At 53.0% G+C, this 18,482-nt stretch overlaps 1 protein-coding gene across 1 annotated transcript in view; it reads left to right on the forward strand.

The window, feature by feature from the left end:
* Positions 1–4,657: 4,657 nt before the first annotated feature.
* SPEN (spen family transcriptional repressor) overlaps positions 4,658–18,482 on the forward strand; it is a 32,647-nt gene continuing 18,822 nt past the window's right edge. The window contains exons 1-6 of the mRNA XM_089655350.1: positions 4,658–4,743; positions 8,575–8,735; positions 11,469–11,669; positions 14,724–14,875; positions 15,094–15,219; positions 17,114–17,227. Of these exons, the coding sequence (XP_089511476.1) occupies positions 4,658–4,743; positions 8,575–8,735; positions 11,469–11,669; positions 14,724–14,875; positions 15,094–15,219; positions 17,114–17,227 (840 nt within the window). The remainder of the gene's footprint in view (positions 4,744–8,574; positions 8,736–11,468; positions 11,670–14,723; positions 14,876–15,093; positions 15,220–17,113; positions 17,228–18,482) is intronic.

The following is an 18,482-nucleotide window of genomic DNA, read 5'->3' on the forward strand; positions in this document are numbered from 1 at the left end:
ACCCGCTGCCCCCCCCCCCCCCCCGTCTGCTTACATCACCTTGTGCTCACAGTAATCAGACTGGCAGCTTATTAGGAACATTTCCTTCAGGTATATAAAGAGGAACGTGGCGATCATCACCTGAATGGCGGCATTCTTAGGCCATGTATATATGAAGGCCTTGTAACAGCACATGGGGAGCCTTTTGGATGAGATATGACAAACATATGAGGGGCTCTGGGGCCCCCTAAGATCTGTGTACTGGGAAGGGGCTCTGGGGCCCCCTAAGATCTGTGTACTGGGAAGGGGCTCTGGGGCCCCCTAAGATCTGTGTACTGGGAAGGGGCTCTGGGGCCCCCTAACATCTGTGTACTGGGAAGGGGCTCCTGACCCTGCCTTATACGCTGCGACCCAGGGTAATACACGTGTGTAGGTGTGACTGGACCCAGGGTAATACACGCGTGTAGGTGTGACTGGACCCAGGGTAATACACGCGTGTAGGTGTGACTGGACCCAGGGTAATACACGTGTGTAGGTGTGACTGGACCCAGGGTAATACACGTGTGTAGGTGTGACTGGACCCAGGGTAATACACGTGTGTAGGTGTGACTGGACCCAGGGTAATACACGTGTGTAGGTGTGACTGGACCCAGGGTAATACACGTGTGTAGGTGTGACTGGACCCAGGGTAATACACGCGTGTAGGTGTGAATGGGCCCACGGTAATACACGCGTGTAGGTGTGAATGGGCCCACGGTAATACACGTGTGTAGGTGTGAATGGGCCCACGGTAATACACGTGTGTAGGTGTGAATGGGCCCACGGTAATACACGCGTGTAGGTGTGAATGGGCCCAGGGTAATACACGCGTGTAGGTGTGACTGGACCCAGGGTAATACACGTGTGTAGGTGTGACTGGACCCAGGGTAATACACGTGTGTAGGTGTGACTGGACCCAGGGTAATACACGTGTGTAGGTGTGACTGGACCCAGGGTAATACACGTGTGTAGGTGTGACTGGACCCAGGGTAATACACGCGTGTAGGTGTGACTGGACCCAGGGTAATACACGCGTGTAGGTGTGAATGGGCCCACGGTAATACACGCGTGTAGGTGTGAATGGGCCCACGGTAATACACGCGTGTAGGGGTGAATGGGCCCACGGTAATACACGCGTGTAGGTGTGAATGGGCCCACGGTAATACACGCGTGTAGGTGTGAATGGGCCCACGGTAATACACGCGTGTAGGTGTGAATGGGCCCACGGTAATACACGCGTGTAGGTGTGAATGGGCCCACGGTAATACACGCGTGTAGGTGTGAATGGGCCCACGGTAATACACGCGTGTAGGTGTGAATGGACCCAGGGTAATACACGTGTGTAGGTGTGAATGGGCCCACGGTAATACACGCGTGTAGGTGTGAATGGGCCCACGGTAATACACGCGTGTAGGTGTGAATGGGCCCACGGTGATACACGCGTGTAGGTGTGAATGGGCCCACGGTAATACACGTGTGTAGGTGTGAATGGGCCCAGGGTAATACACGCGTGTAGGTGTGAATGGACCCAGGGTAATACACGCATGTAGGTGTGAATGGACCCAGGGTAATACACGCGTGTAGGTGTGAATGGGCCCATACAGTCTTCCTTTGCAGTCCATAGATGAGGACCGGCCATGTGGGATAGAATAGGATTTCCACTGCTAACACACCTGTATGGGTTTTGCTGCATGAAGTCAGACAAATGGGAATTGAAGGCGTCTGCCGTGTGCTCGGGGCTTGTTGTTGTTGTCTGCAGCCTTGCTGGTTGTGTGTTCTGTCAGCCCGGATCAGCCCTTCACATAACACTCTGATTAATCACCTCATTCCTTCCTAATAGACGGGTATCTCTGCAGATGAGCTGTGCGCACCCATCGTCCTGCAGATGAGCTGTGCGCACCCATCGTCCTGCAGATGAGCTGTGCGCACCCATCGTCCTGCAGATGAGCTGTGCGCACCCATCGTCCTGCAGATGAGCTGTGCGCACCCATCGTCCTGCAGATGAGCTGTGCGCACCCATCGTCCTGCAGATGAGCTGTGCGCACCCATCGTCCTGCAGATGAGCTGTGCGCACCCATCGTCCTGCAGATGAGCTGTGCGCACCCATCGTCCTGCAGATGAGCTGTGCGCACCCATCGTCCTGCAGATCTACCATCTGATATCCTGAGAAATATGACATGATTACAGCTCTGGGATTGTCATGATGTGAAAACACTTTACAGTATCCCGTGACCTCGGATCTCCCGTGACCTCGCATGTCCCGTGACCTCGGATCTCCCGTGACCTCGCATGTCCCGTGACCTCGCATGTCCCGTGACCTCGCATGTCCCGTGACCTCGCATGTCCCGTGACCTCGCATGTCCCGTGACCTCGCATGTCCCGTGACCTCGCATGTCCCGTGACCTCGCATCTCCCGTGACCTCACATGTCCCGTGACCTCACATGTCCCGTGACCTTGGATCTCCCCCGACTGGGGAAAGTCCCCATACACCCGGAGAGCAGACACTACGCCGTACTTATCACAACCACACACACGTGTTGCCCGGCCTGGCAGCTGATAACCAAATACAAAACGAAACCTCGGGAGCGACATTTCTCTCCAGTGTGCAGAACTGGAGGCCGAGTGCTAATGAAGTGTACCTTCTGCTCTGGGACCCCACAATAGGGGGTGCCCTTCCTCTAGCTCTGATTGGTTGGTGGGTGATACTCAGGTGTGGGGGGAGAGCAGTACCCTCCACACTGGGATCCCCCATTCTCAGCATGTTTGGTTTCTGTTTGCGTGTTTTTGCACTCCTGTGATGTCTCTATCGCGTGTTTTTCAGCTTCAGGAAGTTTTGTTTAGTTTTATTTATATACATTTTTTTTACTGGTTGAACTGGATGGACTTTTGTCTTTTTTTCAGCCAGAATAACTATGTAAAGCTGTATCATCTGTGACATCACATGTTGTCATCTCCCCCCCCCCCGGTATCTGCTTCATGGTGTTTCTGGGGGGTGGTGTTGGGTCCTCTGCTATCAGAGCTCTTCTGCCTCCATCTACTCCATTGTCCTACTACTAGGCCTGTGTGTTGCCTGTGATACCACCGACCATCCACTCCTCCTCCAGAACCTCCACTCCTCCTCCAGAACCTCCACACCTCCTCCAGAACCTCCACTCCTCCTCCAGAACCTCCACTCCTCCTCCAGAACCTCCACTCCTCCTCCAGAACCTCCACTCCTCCTCCAGAACCTCCACTCCTACTCCAGAACCTCCACACCTCCTCCAGAACCTCCACTCCTACTTCAGAACCTCCACACCTCCTCCAGAACCTCCTCCAGAACCTCCACACCTCCTCCAGAACCTCCACACCTCCTCCAGAACCTCCACACCTCCTCCAGAACCTCCACTCCTCCTCCAGAACCTCCACACCTCCTCCAGAACCTCCACTCCTCCTCCAGAACCTCCACTCCTACTCCAGAACCTCCACTCCTCCTCCAGAACCTCCACACCTCTTCCAGAACCTCCACTCCTTGGCCTCCAAGGCTCCCATCTCTCCTGGTTCCCCTATCACAGCTCCTCCAGTGTTCCCTACAACTCTGCCGTCTCCTCCCCGCTTCCTCCTTCAGTAGGGTCCCCCCCGGCTGTATGTGAGGACAGGGAAGAAGTAACGTTGGCTGGTGAAGATGGTGATTGTGTGTTGGGCTCTTCCTTCCAGTGTCTTCACCATTCATTGTAGTCTGTGTTCATTACATCGCAGCCAGGCTGACTGTGGGCTAGCATTCAGGAGCCAGTCAGGCCAATCCCTGGGCAATGGTCAGACTGTAAGGTGTGGACGGTGATCTAGGGGCCACCTCCATCTTCTGAGCCTCCGTGTGGTCCGGCAGTCTCCTTGTGACACTCCTATGTGGGAATTCACAATCCCCTTCCAACACCAGTCAGCTGTGTGATCCGAGCACACAGTATATACATACAATATAATACACACAATACATACAATATAATACACACACAATACATACAATATAATACACACAATACATACAATATAATACACACACAATACATACATATAATACACACAATACATACAATATAATACACACAATACATACAATATAATACACACAATACATACAATATAATACACACAATACATACAATATAATACACACAATACATACAATATAATATACACACAATATACATACATATAATATACATACAATATAATACACACAATATACATACATATAATATACACACAATACATACATATAATATAATACACACAATATACATACATATAATATACACACAATACATACATATAATACACACACAATATACATACAATATAATACATACAATATAATACACACACAATACATACATACAATATAATACACACACAATACATACATACAATATAATACACACAATACATACAATATAATACACACACAATACATACAATATAATACACACAATATACATACAATATAATATACACACAATACATACGATAATATACAGGATTCTGGGGGGGTCCTTCCTTCCTTCCTCACCTGGAAGGCAGCACCTGACTTTCTGCTGTTGGGATGTATTTTGGGGATTTGTAGAATGAGAGAAATGTCCTCTAGAGACTGGAGGAGGCAGGACGATGGAGGACAAGCAGAGTGTTCCTATTGGCTGCCCTTTGACCCCTGGAGTACTGTCCTGTATAGAAGCCGCCTGTCCTGCAGTGAGGTGAATTCAGGCGTGGCGCTGGGAGGGATGTACATATATATGGGCCATAGGGGCTGATCTCTATGGAAGCTGGAAATCCGTGGAATAGTCACCTCTGTTATAGTGATTGCTCTCTTCTGGGTCCTGCACCAATGAGCTGCCCTCCTGCACCGATGAGCTGCCCCCCTGCACCGATGAGCTGCCCTCCTGCACCGATGAGCTGCCCCCCTGCACCAATGAGCTGCCCTCCTGCACCAATGAGCTGCCCTCCTGCACCGATCAGCTGCCCTCCTGCACCAATGAGCTGCCCTCCTGCACCGATCAGCTGCCCTCCTGCACCAATGAGCTGCCCTCCTGCACCGATCAGCTGCCCCCCTGCACCAATGAGCTGCCCCCCTGCACCGATGAGCTGCCACCCTGCACCAATGAGCTGCCCCCCTGCACCAATGAGCTGCCCCCCTGCACCGATGAGCTGCCACCCTGCACCAATGAGCTGCCCCCCTGCACCGATCAGCTGCCCTCCTGCACCAATGAGCTGCCCCCCTGCACCGATGAGCTGCCCCCCTGCACCGATGAGCTGCCCCCCTGCACCGATGAGCTGCCCCCCTGCACCGATGAGCTGCCCCCCTGCACCGATGAGCTGCCCCCCTGCACCGATGAGCTGCCCCCCTGCACCGATGAGCTGCCCCCCTGCACCGATCAGCTGCCCTCCTGCATTGTGAACACGGGGGGTCGCTCACTTGGCACGGGAGCCATTCACAGAACATTTAGAATTTTCTGGTTGGATACTTTGTGTTCATTGAGTGTTCTGTGAATGGCTCCCGTGCCAAGTGAGCGACCCCCCGTGTTCACTATACAGCGGTGTATGGGATCCGGAAGGTGGGGGCAATCACTGTAGTAGCAGTGACTACTACAATGTATTTCCATCTTGCAGGGGATCCCACAGGTATGGCACACACCTACATTGGGCCAAGCTGGATCAGTACAGAAGAAGCCATTCTCAATCTTTCCCCATTACCTGCAATGCTCGGTGCACCTCCACCAATGTATCCCCTCCCCCCACTGGTCACTTGTAGCCAAAGTCATGTACTCCTCCACTCCCGCACATTGGCTGAATGGTTCTCCGGATCGGTCCTGGACTACACGGACCTGGGATAGCGTTCAGTGTGATTGTCAGCCTGAACACCGCCATAGCAACCGCAGCCATAGCAACCGTCTCTTCCTTCCATCTCACTGACCTGCCCTAGAAACAGGAACCGGAGAATCTGATTGGCTGCTTGATTTAGTATATTAAAGGTTCTGGTTTTATATTTTTATAGGAACTCAGGGGGACTGGGGCGCCCGAAACGCTCAGGGGGACGGGGGCGCCCGAAACGCTCAGGGGGACGGGGGCGCCCGAAACGCTCAGGGGGACGGGGGCGCCCGAAACGCTCAGGGGGGCGGGGGCGCCTGAAATGCCCAGGGGGACGGGAAACGCCCAGGGGGACGGGGGCGCCTGAAACGCCCAGGGGGACGGGAAACGCCCAGGGGGACGGGGGCGCCTGAAACACCCAGGGGGACGGGGGCGCCCAGGGGGACGGGGGGCGCCTGAAACACCCAGGGGGACGGGGGCGCCCAGGGGGACGGGGGCGCCCGAAACGCTCAGGGGGACGGGGGCGCCCAGGGGGACGGGGGCGCCCGAAACGCTCAGGGGGATGTTCTGCATATAACTAAATCATGAGTTTTGGGTGGGGGATGGGACACAGAATGCTGCCCTCCATGCCTGCTGAGCCATACACAATGAGGCACGCACACCGCCCCCGCCATTGGTATTGAAAGTCCCGTGTCCCCCCCTCTGATCACTGATTGGTTTTCTGCTGTATAAATCGTTTGATTTGTAATTGGTCGTAACCCATAGCAACATGTCAGCTAATCTGACCACAGTCTTTGGAAATGTGATGTGAAGTCCACGTCCTGTGTAAACATAAAGGGGAGCTCCGCATATTACTGGCTGGGAGATCCCAGAAGAGATGGCTCTGTAATAATGACTGGTAGTCACATGGCCGCCCGGCCCGGCTGGGATTTAGTTGAATGATGTTTATGGCAGAAAGTGAATGTTTGTATTTTGTCTGTGAAAGTGAAAAGGTTGTTTTTTGTACAGATTCTTACGTTTTGTATTGTATGATCTGATTGTCATCTATGGAGCTGACTGGTCAACGTGGAATTGTCTGCCGGCCATCATATCTGGGGGTGTGTGAGGGGCTATACTCTAATCTCCATTTATTGACGTCCTGGGCTAAATGCCCACCAATCAGCATTGTGTTCCAGGTCACCTGACATCTGTGTAGCCCTGGTCTGTACGGAGTGTATGGTCTCTATGGTCTGAGTGATCTGTATGGACTGTATTGGTCTGTTTGTTCTGTGCGGGCCCGGCGTGGTCTGTGCGGGCCCGGCGTGGTCTGTGCGGGCCGTATGGCCTTGAGTGATCTGTATGGACTGTATTGGTCTGTTTGTTCTGTGCGGGCCCGGCGTGGTCTGTGCGGGCCCGGCGTGGTCTGTGCGTGCCCGTCGTGGTCTGTGCGGGCCCGGCGTGGTCTGTGCGGGCCCGGCGTGGTCTGTGCGGGCCCTACGTGGTCTGTGCGGGCCGTATGGTCTTGAGTGATCTGTACGGACTGTATTGGTCTGTTTGTTCTGTGGGGGCCCGGCGCGGTGTGTGGGGGCCCGGCGCGGTGTGTGGGGGCCCGGCGCGGTGTGTGGGGGCCCGGCGCGGTGTGTGGGGGCCCGGCGCGGTGTGTGTGGGCCCGGCCCGGCGTGGTGTGTGTGTGGGCCCGGCGCGGTCTGTGCGGGCCCGGCGCGGTGTGTGGGGGCCCGGCGCGGTGTGTGGGGGCCCGGCGCGGTGTGTGGGGGCCCGGCGCGGTGTGTGGGGGCCCGGCGCGGTGTGTGGGGGCCCGGCGCGGTCTGTGCGGGCCTGGAGTGGTGTGTGGGGGCCCGGCGCGGTGTGTGGGGGCCCGGCGCGGTCTGTGCGGGCCCGGAGTGGTGTGTGGGGGCCCGGCGCGGTGTGTGCGGGCCCGGAGTGGTGTGTGGGGGCCCGGCGCGGTCTGTGCGGGCCCGGAGTGGTGTGCGCCGTCTGTACTGGGCTGTATGGTCGCTGTGTATTGATGTGAGAAGGTTTCTCTGGGCTGGAACTGATGGGAACGGTTGTGGGATATACTGGGAATGCTGTGAGATGTCAGCAGTGTGCAGAGACAAGTGAAGGAATGATGGAGATTGCTCTGGAACATTCCTAGAGACAAGTGGGCTCAGATATCCTCCCATCCCCCTTCCCTGGCAGGTGATTGTAATGTCGGGGTGTCTGGGATAGCACAGGCTGTGCACACACTGGAGCTGGGGAACGTCCATGCTGTGACTTCAGTAGGTAACGTTCCATCATCTGTTGCCTGGAATGACAGGTACTCTTGTCTCTGTGCAGCCAATCCGGGTTGTATGTCTGGTGTTCTGCTCTGCCCTCCCGGAATGTCAGTGGTTGTGCCTGACTTGTGGGGGTGGAGTGCCCCCTCCTGGATATTTCTAGTCATCACATGAATTGTATAATATTTTGCTCTGTGAATAATGAATGGGTGACATTGATCTGCTGGTGATCTATATCCCGTCATGTGACCGTCTCCATTGTCTGGCCTCCCCTCCTGCTGCCATAATGGGGGTCCTGCGTTGGCCTTGATCATGTGACCGAGGAGTTTTGGCCGTAACAGGTCTGCCAGTTCAAAGAGATAGTGAAGGTTAAAGTGTGGGAGGGGCCTTCATCTCACTACAACCAATGACACGCAGCCCTGTGCCTCGGCCGCCGCCATTCTGATTCGTCTTGTTTTGTTGCAGCAGTGATTCCAGCAGTACGTCGAGCGATGAGTCTCCCGCCAGGTCGGTGCAGTCGGCCGCAGTTCCCGCACCTCCGGTCCAGCCGCTTCTCTCTCTGGACAAGGATGAACCGCGCAAAAGTTTTGGGATCAAAGTCCAGAATCTCCCTGTGCGTTCTACAGGTAGGAGAGCTTCATCCCCTTCACAGCTTGTCTCTGTATAACAATGGGGGGGGGTCTAATATGTCAGGGGTTGTAGTACTCACTACTGATCCGTCAGCCCCGCCCACTAACCAGAACGTACCAAATCCTTGTATGGTCTGGACCTGCCTGTGAGTTCCACGCCAACACCATCCCTCCTGAACCCGGCGTGGCTCTCCGTAGATGTATCCGACCAATCAAACTCTGTGCGGCATGCCATCAGAGGCTCTTCCCATTCATTGATTGGTCAGGATGGTGGTGGTGGTTCTTATACAGGAGTTCTATTTATTATTATACAGGATTTCTATTATTATTGTTATACAGGATTTATATTATTATTGTTATACAGGATTTATATTATTGTTATACAGGATTTATATTATACAGGATTTATATTATACAGGATTTATATTATACAGGATTTATATTATACAGGATTTATATTTATTATTATTATACAGGATTTATATATATTATTATTATACAGGATTTATATTTATTATTATACAGGATTTATATTATACAGGATTTATATTATACAGGATTTATATATATTATTATACGGGATTTATATTATTATTATACAGGATTTATATTATTATTATACAGGATTTATATATATTATTATTATACAGGATTTATATATATTATTATTATACGGGATTTATATTATTATTATTATACAGGATTTATATTTATTATTATTATACGGGATTTATATTATTATTATTATACGGGATTTATATTATTATTATACAGGATTTATATTATTATTATTATACAGGATTTATATTTATTATTATTATACAGGATTTATATTATTATTATTATACAGGATTTATATTATTATTATTATACAGGATTTATATTATTATTATTATACGGGATTTATATTATTATTATTATACGGGATTTATATTATTATTATTATACGGGATTTATATTATTATTATTATACGGGATTTATATTATTATTATACAGGATTTATATTTATTATTATTATACGGGATTTATATTATTATTATTATACGGGATTTATATTATTATTATTATACGGGATTTATATTATTATTATTATACGGGATTTATATTATTATTATTATACAGGATTTATATATATTATTATTATACAGGATTTATATTATTATTATTATACGGGATTTATATTATTATTATTATACGGGATTTATTTTCTTCTTCAGAATTTAAGCTGCCAATCCTGCCACACTTTACACTGTAAATAGAGAGCGTACAGTTCAGTACAGAAGGATTAGGAGGGTCCGGCTCCTGAGAGCTAACAATCTAATAGGGAGGGGGAAGTGGGGATATCTGTGGGAGATGAGCTGATGAAGATGGTTGACGTTCAGTTTTTAGATGGAGGTGGGTTGGCTTCTCTAAATAAATGAGTTTTCAGTTGCCAGTGAAGATACCATGTGACGTGTAGGGGGTGTGATGACGGTGAAGATACCATGTGACGTGTAGGGGGTGTGATGACGGTGAAGATACCATGTGACGTGTAGGGGGTGTGATGACGGTGAAGATACCATGTGACGTGTAGGGGGTGTGATGACGGTGAAGATACCATGTGACGTGTAGGGGGTGTGATGCAGGTGAAGATACCATGTGACGTGTAGGGGGTGTGATGACGGTGAAGATACCATGTGACGTGTAGGGGGTGTGATGCAGGTGAAGATACCATGTGACGTGTAGGGGGTGTGATGACGGTGAAGATACCATGTGACGTGTAGGGGGTGTGATGACGGTGAACATACCATGTGACGTGTAGGGGGTGCGATGCTGGTGAAGATACCATGTGACGTGTAGGGGGTGTGATGACGGTGAAGATACCATGTGATCTGTAGGGGGTGTGATGACGGTGAAGATACCATGTGACGTGTAGGGGGTGTGATGCAGGTGAAGATACCATGTGACGTGTAGGGGGTGTGATGCAGGTGAAGATACCATGTGACGTGTAGGGGGTGTGATGCCGGTGAAGATACCATGTGATCTGTAGGGGGTGTGATGCCGGTGAAGATACCATGTGACGTGTAGGGGGTGTGATGCCGGTGAAGATACCATGTGACGTGTAGGGGGTGTGATGACGGTGAAGATACCATGTGACGTGTAGGGGGTGTGATGCCGGTGAAGATACCATGTGACGTGTAGGGGGTGTGATGACGGTGAAGATACCATGTGACGTGTAGGGGGTGTGATGCCGGTGAAGATACCATGTGACGTGTAGGGGGTGTGATGCCGGTGAAGATACCATGTGACGTGTAGGGGGTGTGATGCCGGTGAAGATACCATGTGACGTGTAGGGGGTGTGATGCCGGTGAAGATACCATGTGACGTGTAGGGGGTGTGATGCCGGTGAAGATACCATGTGACGTGTAGGGGGTGTGATGACGGTGAACATACCATGTGACGTGTAGGGGGTGTGATGACGGTGAAGATACCATGTGACGTGTAGGGGGTGTGATGACGGTGAAGATACCATGTGACGTGTAGGGGGTGTGATGCCGGTGAAGATACCATGTGACGTGTAGGGGGTGTGATGACGGTGAAGATACCATGTGACGTGTAGGGGGTGTGATGACGGTGAAGATACCATGTGATCTGTAGGGTGTCATTGGCACTGCTGGTGGCTTATACTCTTGCAATGTTCTGGTTCTGAGGTCCGGTTGGTGATGTAACGGGTCGGTGTTCTCCTGCAGATACAAGCCTTAAGGACGGCCTCTTCCACGAGTTCAAGAAGTACGGAAAGGTGACATCGGTGCAGATACACGGGGTATCTGAAGAGCGATACGGTCTGGTGTTCTTCCGGCAGCAGGAGGATCAGGAGAAAGCACTTAATGCATCAAAGGGCAAGCTGTTCTTCGGCATGCAGATAGAAGTCACGGCCTGGGTCGGCCCGGGTGAGTGGCCCTCCGAGGGGCGGGCCTTCCTTTTACACTTTGTCAAAGCTGATCTCCAGGCCGGTCCGAATGAACCTTCCCTACTGGGTGCCTGCTCTGTGCCCGCTGGGTGCCTGCTCTGTGCCCGCTGGGTGCCCGCTGCGTGCCCGCTCTGTGCCCGCTGCGTGCCCGCTCTGTGCCCGCTGGGTGCCCGCTCTGTGCCCGCTGGGTGCCCGCTCTGTGCCCGCTGGGTGCCCGCTGTGTGCCCGCTCTGTGCCCGCTCTGTGCCCGCTGGGTGCCCGCTCTGTGCCCGCTGGGTGCCTGCTGTGTGCCCGCTGGGTGCCTGCTGTGTGCCCGCTGGGTGCCCGCTGGGTGCCTGCTGTGTGCCCGCTGGGTGCCTCCTGGGTGCCTGCTGTGTGCCCGCTGGGTGCCCTGTACGGAACCTCCGCTACATACAGCCCGTGTTCCGGCACTGAGAGGAGAACGTGACAAACCACTGCTCATCCATTCACACGAATCAACACAAAAGTTCCTTTGATAGGCTGAGGCAGTGATGTGGATGACAGTTCTTTATTGAATCATCAAGAGCATGAATGAGTGAAGATTTAGGGAGCCCCCTACACTGCATACTTGTGATCCAGGGAGCCCCCTACACTGCATACTTGTGATCCAGGGAGCCCCCTACACTGCATACTTGTGATCCAGGGAGCCCCCTACACTGCATACTTGTGATCCTCGGAGCCCCCTACACTGCATACTTGTGATCCTCGGAGCCCCCTACACTGCATACTTGTGATCCTCGGAGCCCCCTACACTGCATACTTGTGATCCTCAGAGCCCCCTACACTGCATACTTGTGATCCTCAGAGCCCCCTACACTGCATACTTGTGATCCTCAGAGCCCCCTACACTGCATACTTGTGATCCTCGGAGCCCCCTACACTGCATACTTGTGATCCTCGGAGCCCCCTACACTGCATACTTGTGATCCTCGGAGCCCCCTACACTGCATACTTGTGATCCTCGGAGCCCCCTACACTGCATACTTGTGATCCTCGGAGCCCCCTACACTGCATACTTGTGATCCTCGGAGCCCCCTACACTGCATACTTGTGATCCTCGGAGCCCCCTACACTGCATACTTGTGATCCTCGGAGCCCCCTACACTGCATACTTGTGATCCTCGGAGCCCCCTACACTGCATACTTGTGATCCTCGGAGCCCCCTACACTGCATACTTGTGATCCTCGGAGCCCCCTACACTGCATACTTGTGATCCTCGGAGCCCCCTACACTGCATACTTGTGATCCTCGGAGCCCCCTACACTGCATACTTGTGATCCTCGGAGCCCCCTACACTGCATACTTGTGATCCTCGGAGCCCCCTACACTGCATACTTGTGATCCTCGGAGCCCCCTACACTGCATACTTGTGATCCTCGGAGCCCCCTTCACCGCATACTTGTGATCCTCGGAGCCCCCTACACTGCATACTTGTGATCCAGGGAGCCCCCTACACTGCATACTTGTGATCCTCGGAGCCCCCTACACTGCATACTTGTGATCCAGGGAGCCCCCTACACTGCATACTTGTGATCCTCGGAGCCCCCTACACTGCATACTTGTGATCCTCGGAGCCCCCTACACTGCATACTTGTGATCCAGGGAGCCCCCTACACTGCATACTTGTGATCCTCGGAGCCCCCTACACTGCATACTTGTGATCCTCGGAGCCCCCTACACTGCATACTTGTGATCCTCGGAGCCCCCTACACTGCATACTTGTGATCCAGGGAGCCCCCTACACTGCATACTTGTGATCCAGGGAGCCCCCTACACTGCATACTTGTGATCCTCGGAGCCCCCTACACTGCATACTTGTGATCCAGGGAGCCCCCTACACTGCATACTTGTGATCCTCGGAGCCCCCTACACCGCATACTTGTGATCCTCGGAGCCCCCTACACTGCATACTTGTGATCCAGGGAGCCCCCTACACTGCATACTTGTGATCCTCGGAGCCCCCTACACTGCATACTTGTGATCCAGGGAGCCCCCTACACTGCATACTTGTGATCCAGGGAGCCCCCTACACTGCATACTTGTGATCCAGGGAGCCCCCTACACTGCATACTTGTGATCCTCGGAGCCCCCTACACCGCATACTTGTGATCCTCGGAGCCCCCTACACTGCATACTTGTGATCCAGGGAGCCCCCTACACTGCATACTTGTGATCCTCGGAGCCCCCTACACCGCATACTTGTGATCCTCGGAGCCCCCTACACTGCATACTTGTGATCCTCGGAGCCCCCTACACTGCATACTTGTGATCCAGGGAGCCCCCTACACTGCATACTTGTGATCCAGGGAGCCCCCTACACTGCATACTTGTGATCCAGGGAGCCCCCTACACTGCATACTTGTGATCCTCGGAGCCCCCTACACCGCATACTTGTGATCCTCGGAGCCCCCTACACTGCATACTTGTGATCCAGGGAGCCCCCTACACTGCATACTTGTGATCCAGGGAGCCCCCTACACTGCATACTTGTGATCCTCGGAGCCCCCTACACTGCATACTTGTGATCCAGGGAGCCCCCTACACTGCATACTTGTGATCCAGGGAGCCCCCTACACTGCATACTTGTGATCCTCGGAGCCCCCTACACTGCATACTTGTGATCCAGGGAGCCCCCTACACTGCATACTTGTGATCGGCTACAATTATCTGCAGAAGCTGGCAGCCTCTGATTTGCTGTCAGTGGGGCTGTCTCTTGCATGTAATCCGTGTCGGTCCCAGTCACGTGTGGATGTGGCCCTGACTGAGAAGGGGGCAATGGAGTACATATAGGATGGGTGACATAGTATGTAAATTATTACCAGAAATATTCCAATGGGCAAATCGTATTCCTGTACATCCAGATACCATGTAAGACCTTCCTATAGTCTGCACTGATGTCATGGCTGTGTGACCTGTAGCGTGTTCTTGCCATGTCTTTGGGGCCTGGATGTTGTAGCCCGGGAGGTTCTCTCTGATTACATTCTTTACATTTGGTTCTTGTCGTCCTTCCAGAAACGGAGAGTGAGAATGAATTCCGACCTCTGGACGAGAGAATAGACGAATTTCACCCCAAGGCCACGCGGACCCTTTTCATTGGTAACTTGGAGAAAACCACCACCCACCTGGACCTGCACAACGTGTTCCAGCGCTTCGGAGAGATTGTGGTATGTTGGCCTTGCATGACTCCACACACAGCATTGTCTCCTCTGTGACCGGCCAGTAGTCACCTTCCCGCCTCGGATGGTCGATATCTTGTCAGGCCGGAGATGTGATCCGGCATCAATATGTCCCGCTGTAGTTTTGTGTGCCTGTCCATTCTTAATCCTGTTATGTTCATCCTGCTCTCGCACCATCGATCTGACTGTATTCCTCTGCTGTCCAGGATATCGATGTGAAGAAGTTGAATGGGGTTCCTCAGTACGCCTTCCTGCAGTACAGCGATATCACCAGTGTCTGCAAAGCCATTAAGAAGATGGATGGAGAGTATCTGGGGAACAACCGGCTGAAGGTATAGAGCACCGTACCGAGTCGGCTTGTTTCTGCTCCGTCCTGGAAATGTGCAGCTGAGAGGCATCGGCATGCAATGTCTGCTGTGTAGCTGGGCCATCCCAGGAGCGGGCTGCTCCTTACAGCTTGTTTCTGCTCCGTCCTGGAATTGTTCAGCTGACTGCAGCTGAGAGGCATCGGCATGCAATGTCTGCTGTGTAGCTGGGCCATCCCAGGAGCGGGCTGCTCCTTACAGCTTGTTTCTGCTCCGTCCTGGAAATGTCCAGCTGAGAGGCATCGGCATGCAATGTCTGCTGTGTAGCTGGGCCATCCCAGGAGCGGACTGCTCCTTACAGCTTGTTTCTGCTCCATCCTGGAAATGTCCAGCTGAGAGGCATCGGCATGCAATGTCTGCTGTGTAGCTGGGCCATCCCAGGAGCGGGCTGCTCCTTACAGCTTGTTTCTGCTCCGTCCTGGAAATGTCCAGCTGAGAGGCATCGGCATGCAATGCCTGCTGTGTAGCTGGGCCATCCCAGGAGTGGGCTGCTCCTTACAGCTTGTTTCTGCTCCATCCTGGAAATGTCCAGCTTAGAGGCATCGGCATGCAATGTCTGCTGTGTAGCTGGGCCATCCCAGGAGCGGGCTGCTCCTTACAGCTTGTTTCTGCTCCGTCCTGGAAATGTCCAGCTGACTGCAGCTGAGAGGCATCGGCATGCAATGCCTGCTGTGTAGCTGGGCCATCCCAGGAGCGGGCTGCTCCTTACAGCTTGTTTCTGCTCCGTCCTGGAAATGTCCAGCTGAGAGGCATCGGCATGCAATGTCTGCTGTGTAGCTGGGCCATCCCAGGAGCGGGCTGCTCCTTACAGCTTGTTTCTGCTCCATCCTGGAAATGTCCAGCTGAGAGGCATCGGCATGCAATGCCTGCTGTGTAGCTGGGCCATCCCAGGAGCGGGCTGCTCCTTACAGCTTGTTTCTGCTCCATCCTGGAAATGTCCAGCTGAGAGGCATCGGCATGCAATGCCTGCTGTGTAGCTGGGCCATCCCAGGAGCGGACTGCTCCTTACAGCTTGTTTCTGCTCCGTCCTGGAAATGTCCAGCTGAGAGGCATCGGCATGCAATGTCTGCTGTGTAGCTGGGCCATCCCAGGAGCGGGCTGCTCCTTATCCACATATACTATACAATAGCTGAAAGCCAATACTAAGTGATGACCTCCTGTCATGTGAAGAGCCTTCTAGCCAATCATAAATCACCGAATAGCTTCTTGTGTCTCTGAGACTCCAGGATCTCTATGCCCCGGTTCACATCTATGCGGGGGTGCGGGCTGAGTTTTGCGCAGGCATAAGAGCCCATTCATTTGAATGGACTCCCGGGCCCCGTGACACCCAGGGAAGAAGTCCCGGCACTTTTTTGGAAAACGCAGCCGAGGTTCCCAGTATAGTTGCGTTTTCCAGTGCGGGCGGCGTGCCATCAGAACTATTGGCTCCCGCCCGCGGGGTCCGCCGTCCTCTGTACGGGTGGTGCGGCTGCACGGATTTTTGTGCGGATCCACAGCGGCACCACCCGTACAGATGTGAACCGAGCCTAAAGGGTATTTCCACTTTCATTGGGGGAAAAAAACACCAAAAATAATTTAGCGTTTACAATTGTGACACGTCATGTTGTCATTGAATGGTATTAAAGATTCATCTTTCCTTTCCAATCTGCGGCCGCTGTCCTTTTCATACGGCAACCTGGAGGTCGTTGTGTACACCCCCCAGATATGCCGTTTCCTGCTTGTTTGATTGGCTGACTGATTGTCCCAGTGCATACTCTTCAGAATAGGAACGGAATTCTGTGATTTGTGGTTCTCAGGTGATATAAATCGATGTTTTCTGTTCCACCCGAAAAGCTGACATGTTGAATTTTATTCCCTACAGCTGGGATTTGGGAAAAGTATGCCGACCAACTGTGTGTGGATAGACGGCCTGTCCTCCAGCGTCACTGAACAGTATTTAACGCGTCATTTTAACCGTTACGGGCCTGTGCTGAAGGTAGGTGGGCAGTTGGTGACCTGAGGTGAACCTACATCCTCTCACATCTTTTCTGTCCTTTTCCCTCCTGAAATACATATATTGTCAGACATGATGGCTGCCTACAGGAACCAGACAGGACATTCTGTAACCAGTTGTTTTGTCTGTATTTGTAATAGAAATGTGATCACTTTCAGAAGGCCAAAGTTTGCACCATGCATATGGCAGGTGGGCCCTAGACACACATAACCGACAGCTGACTGTGGACAGGGCCCCGCTGCTTCCATTATAGAACCATGATGATGATTATCAGGCCTTAGTACAAATCTACAGCTGTCTTACCAGTAACAATAACCTATGGGAGTACACAGAGCCCGACCACAGACCCCTGGGAGTACACAGAGCCCGACCACAGACCCCTGGGAGTACGCAGAGCCCGACCACAGACCCTATGGGGCTACGCAGCGCCCGACCACAGACCCTATGGGAGTACACAGAGCCCGACCACAGACCCCTATGGGAGTACACAGAGCCCGACCACAGACCCCTGGGAGTACACAGAGCCCGACCACAGACCCCTATGGGAGTACACAGAGCCCGACCACAGACCCCTATGGGAGTACGCAGAGCCCGACCACAGACCCCTATGGGAGTACACAGAGCCCGACCACAGACCCCTATGGGAGTACGCAGAGCCCGACCACAGACCCCTATGGGAGTACGCAGAGCCCGACCACAGACCCCTGGGAGTACGCAGAGCCCGACCACAGACCCCTATGGGAGTACGCAGAGCCCGACCACAGACCCCTGGGAGTACGCAGAGCCCGACCACAGACCCTATGGGGCTACGCAGCGCCCGACCACAGACCCCTATGGGAGTACACAGAGCCCGACCACAGACCCCTATGGGAGTACGCAGAGCCCGACCACAGACCCCTATGGGAGTACACAGAGCCCGACCACAGACCCCTATGGGAGTACGCAGAGCCCGACCACAGACCCCTGGGAGTACGCAGAGCCCGACCACAGACCCCTATGGGAGTACGCAGAGCCCGACCACAGACCCCTGGGAGTACGCAGAGCCCGACCACAGACCCCTGGGAGTACACAGAGCCCGACCACAGACCCCTATGGGAGTACGCAGAGCCCGACCACAGACCCCTATGGGAGTACACAGAGCCCGACCACAGACCCCTGGGAGTACACAGAGCCCGACCACAGACCCCTATGGGAGTACGCAGAGCCCGACCACAGACCCCTATGGGAGTACGCAGAG

Source organism: Staurois parvus, unplaced genomic scaffold, assembly GCF_062004578.1.
Source record: "Staurois parvus isolate SC_StPar_1 unplaced genomic scaffold, SC_StPar_1.0 ptg000835l, whole genome shotgun sequence".
Lineage (NCBI taxonomy): Eukaryota > Metazoa > Chordata > Amphibia > Anura > Ranidae > Staurois > Staurois parvus.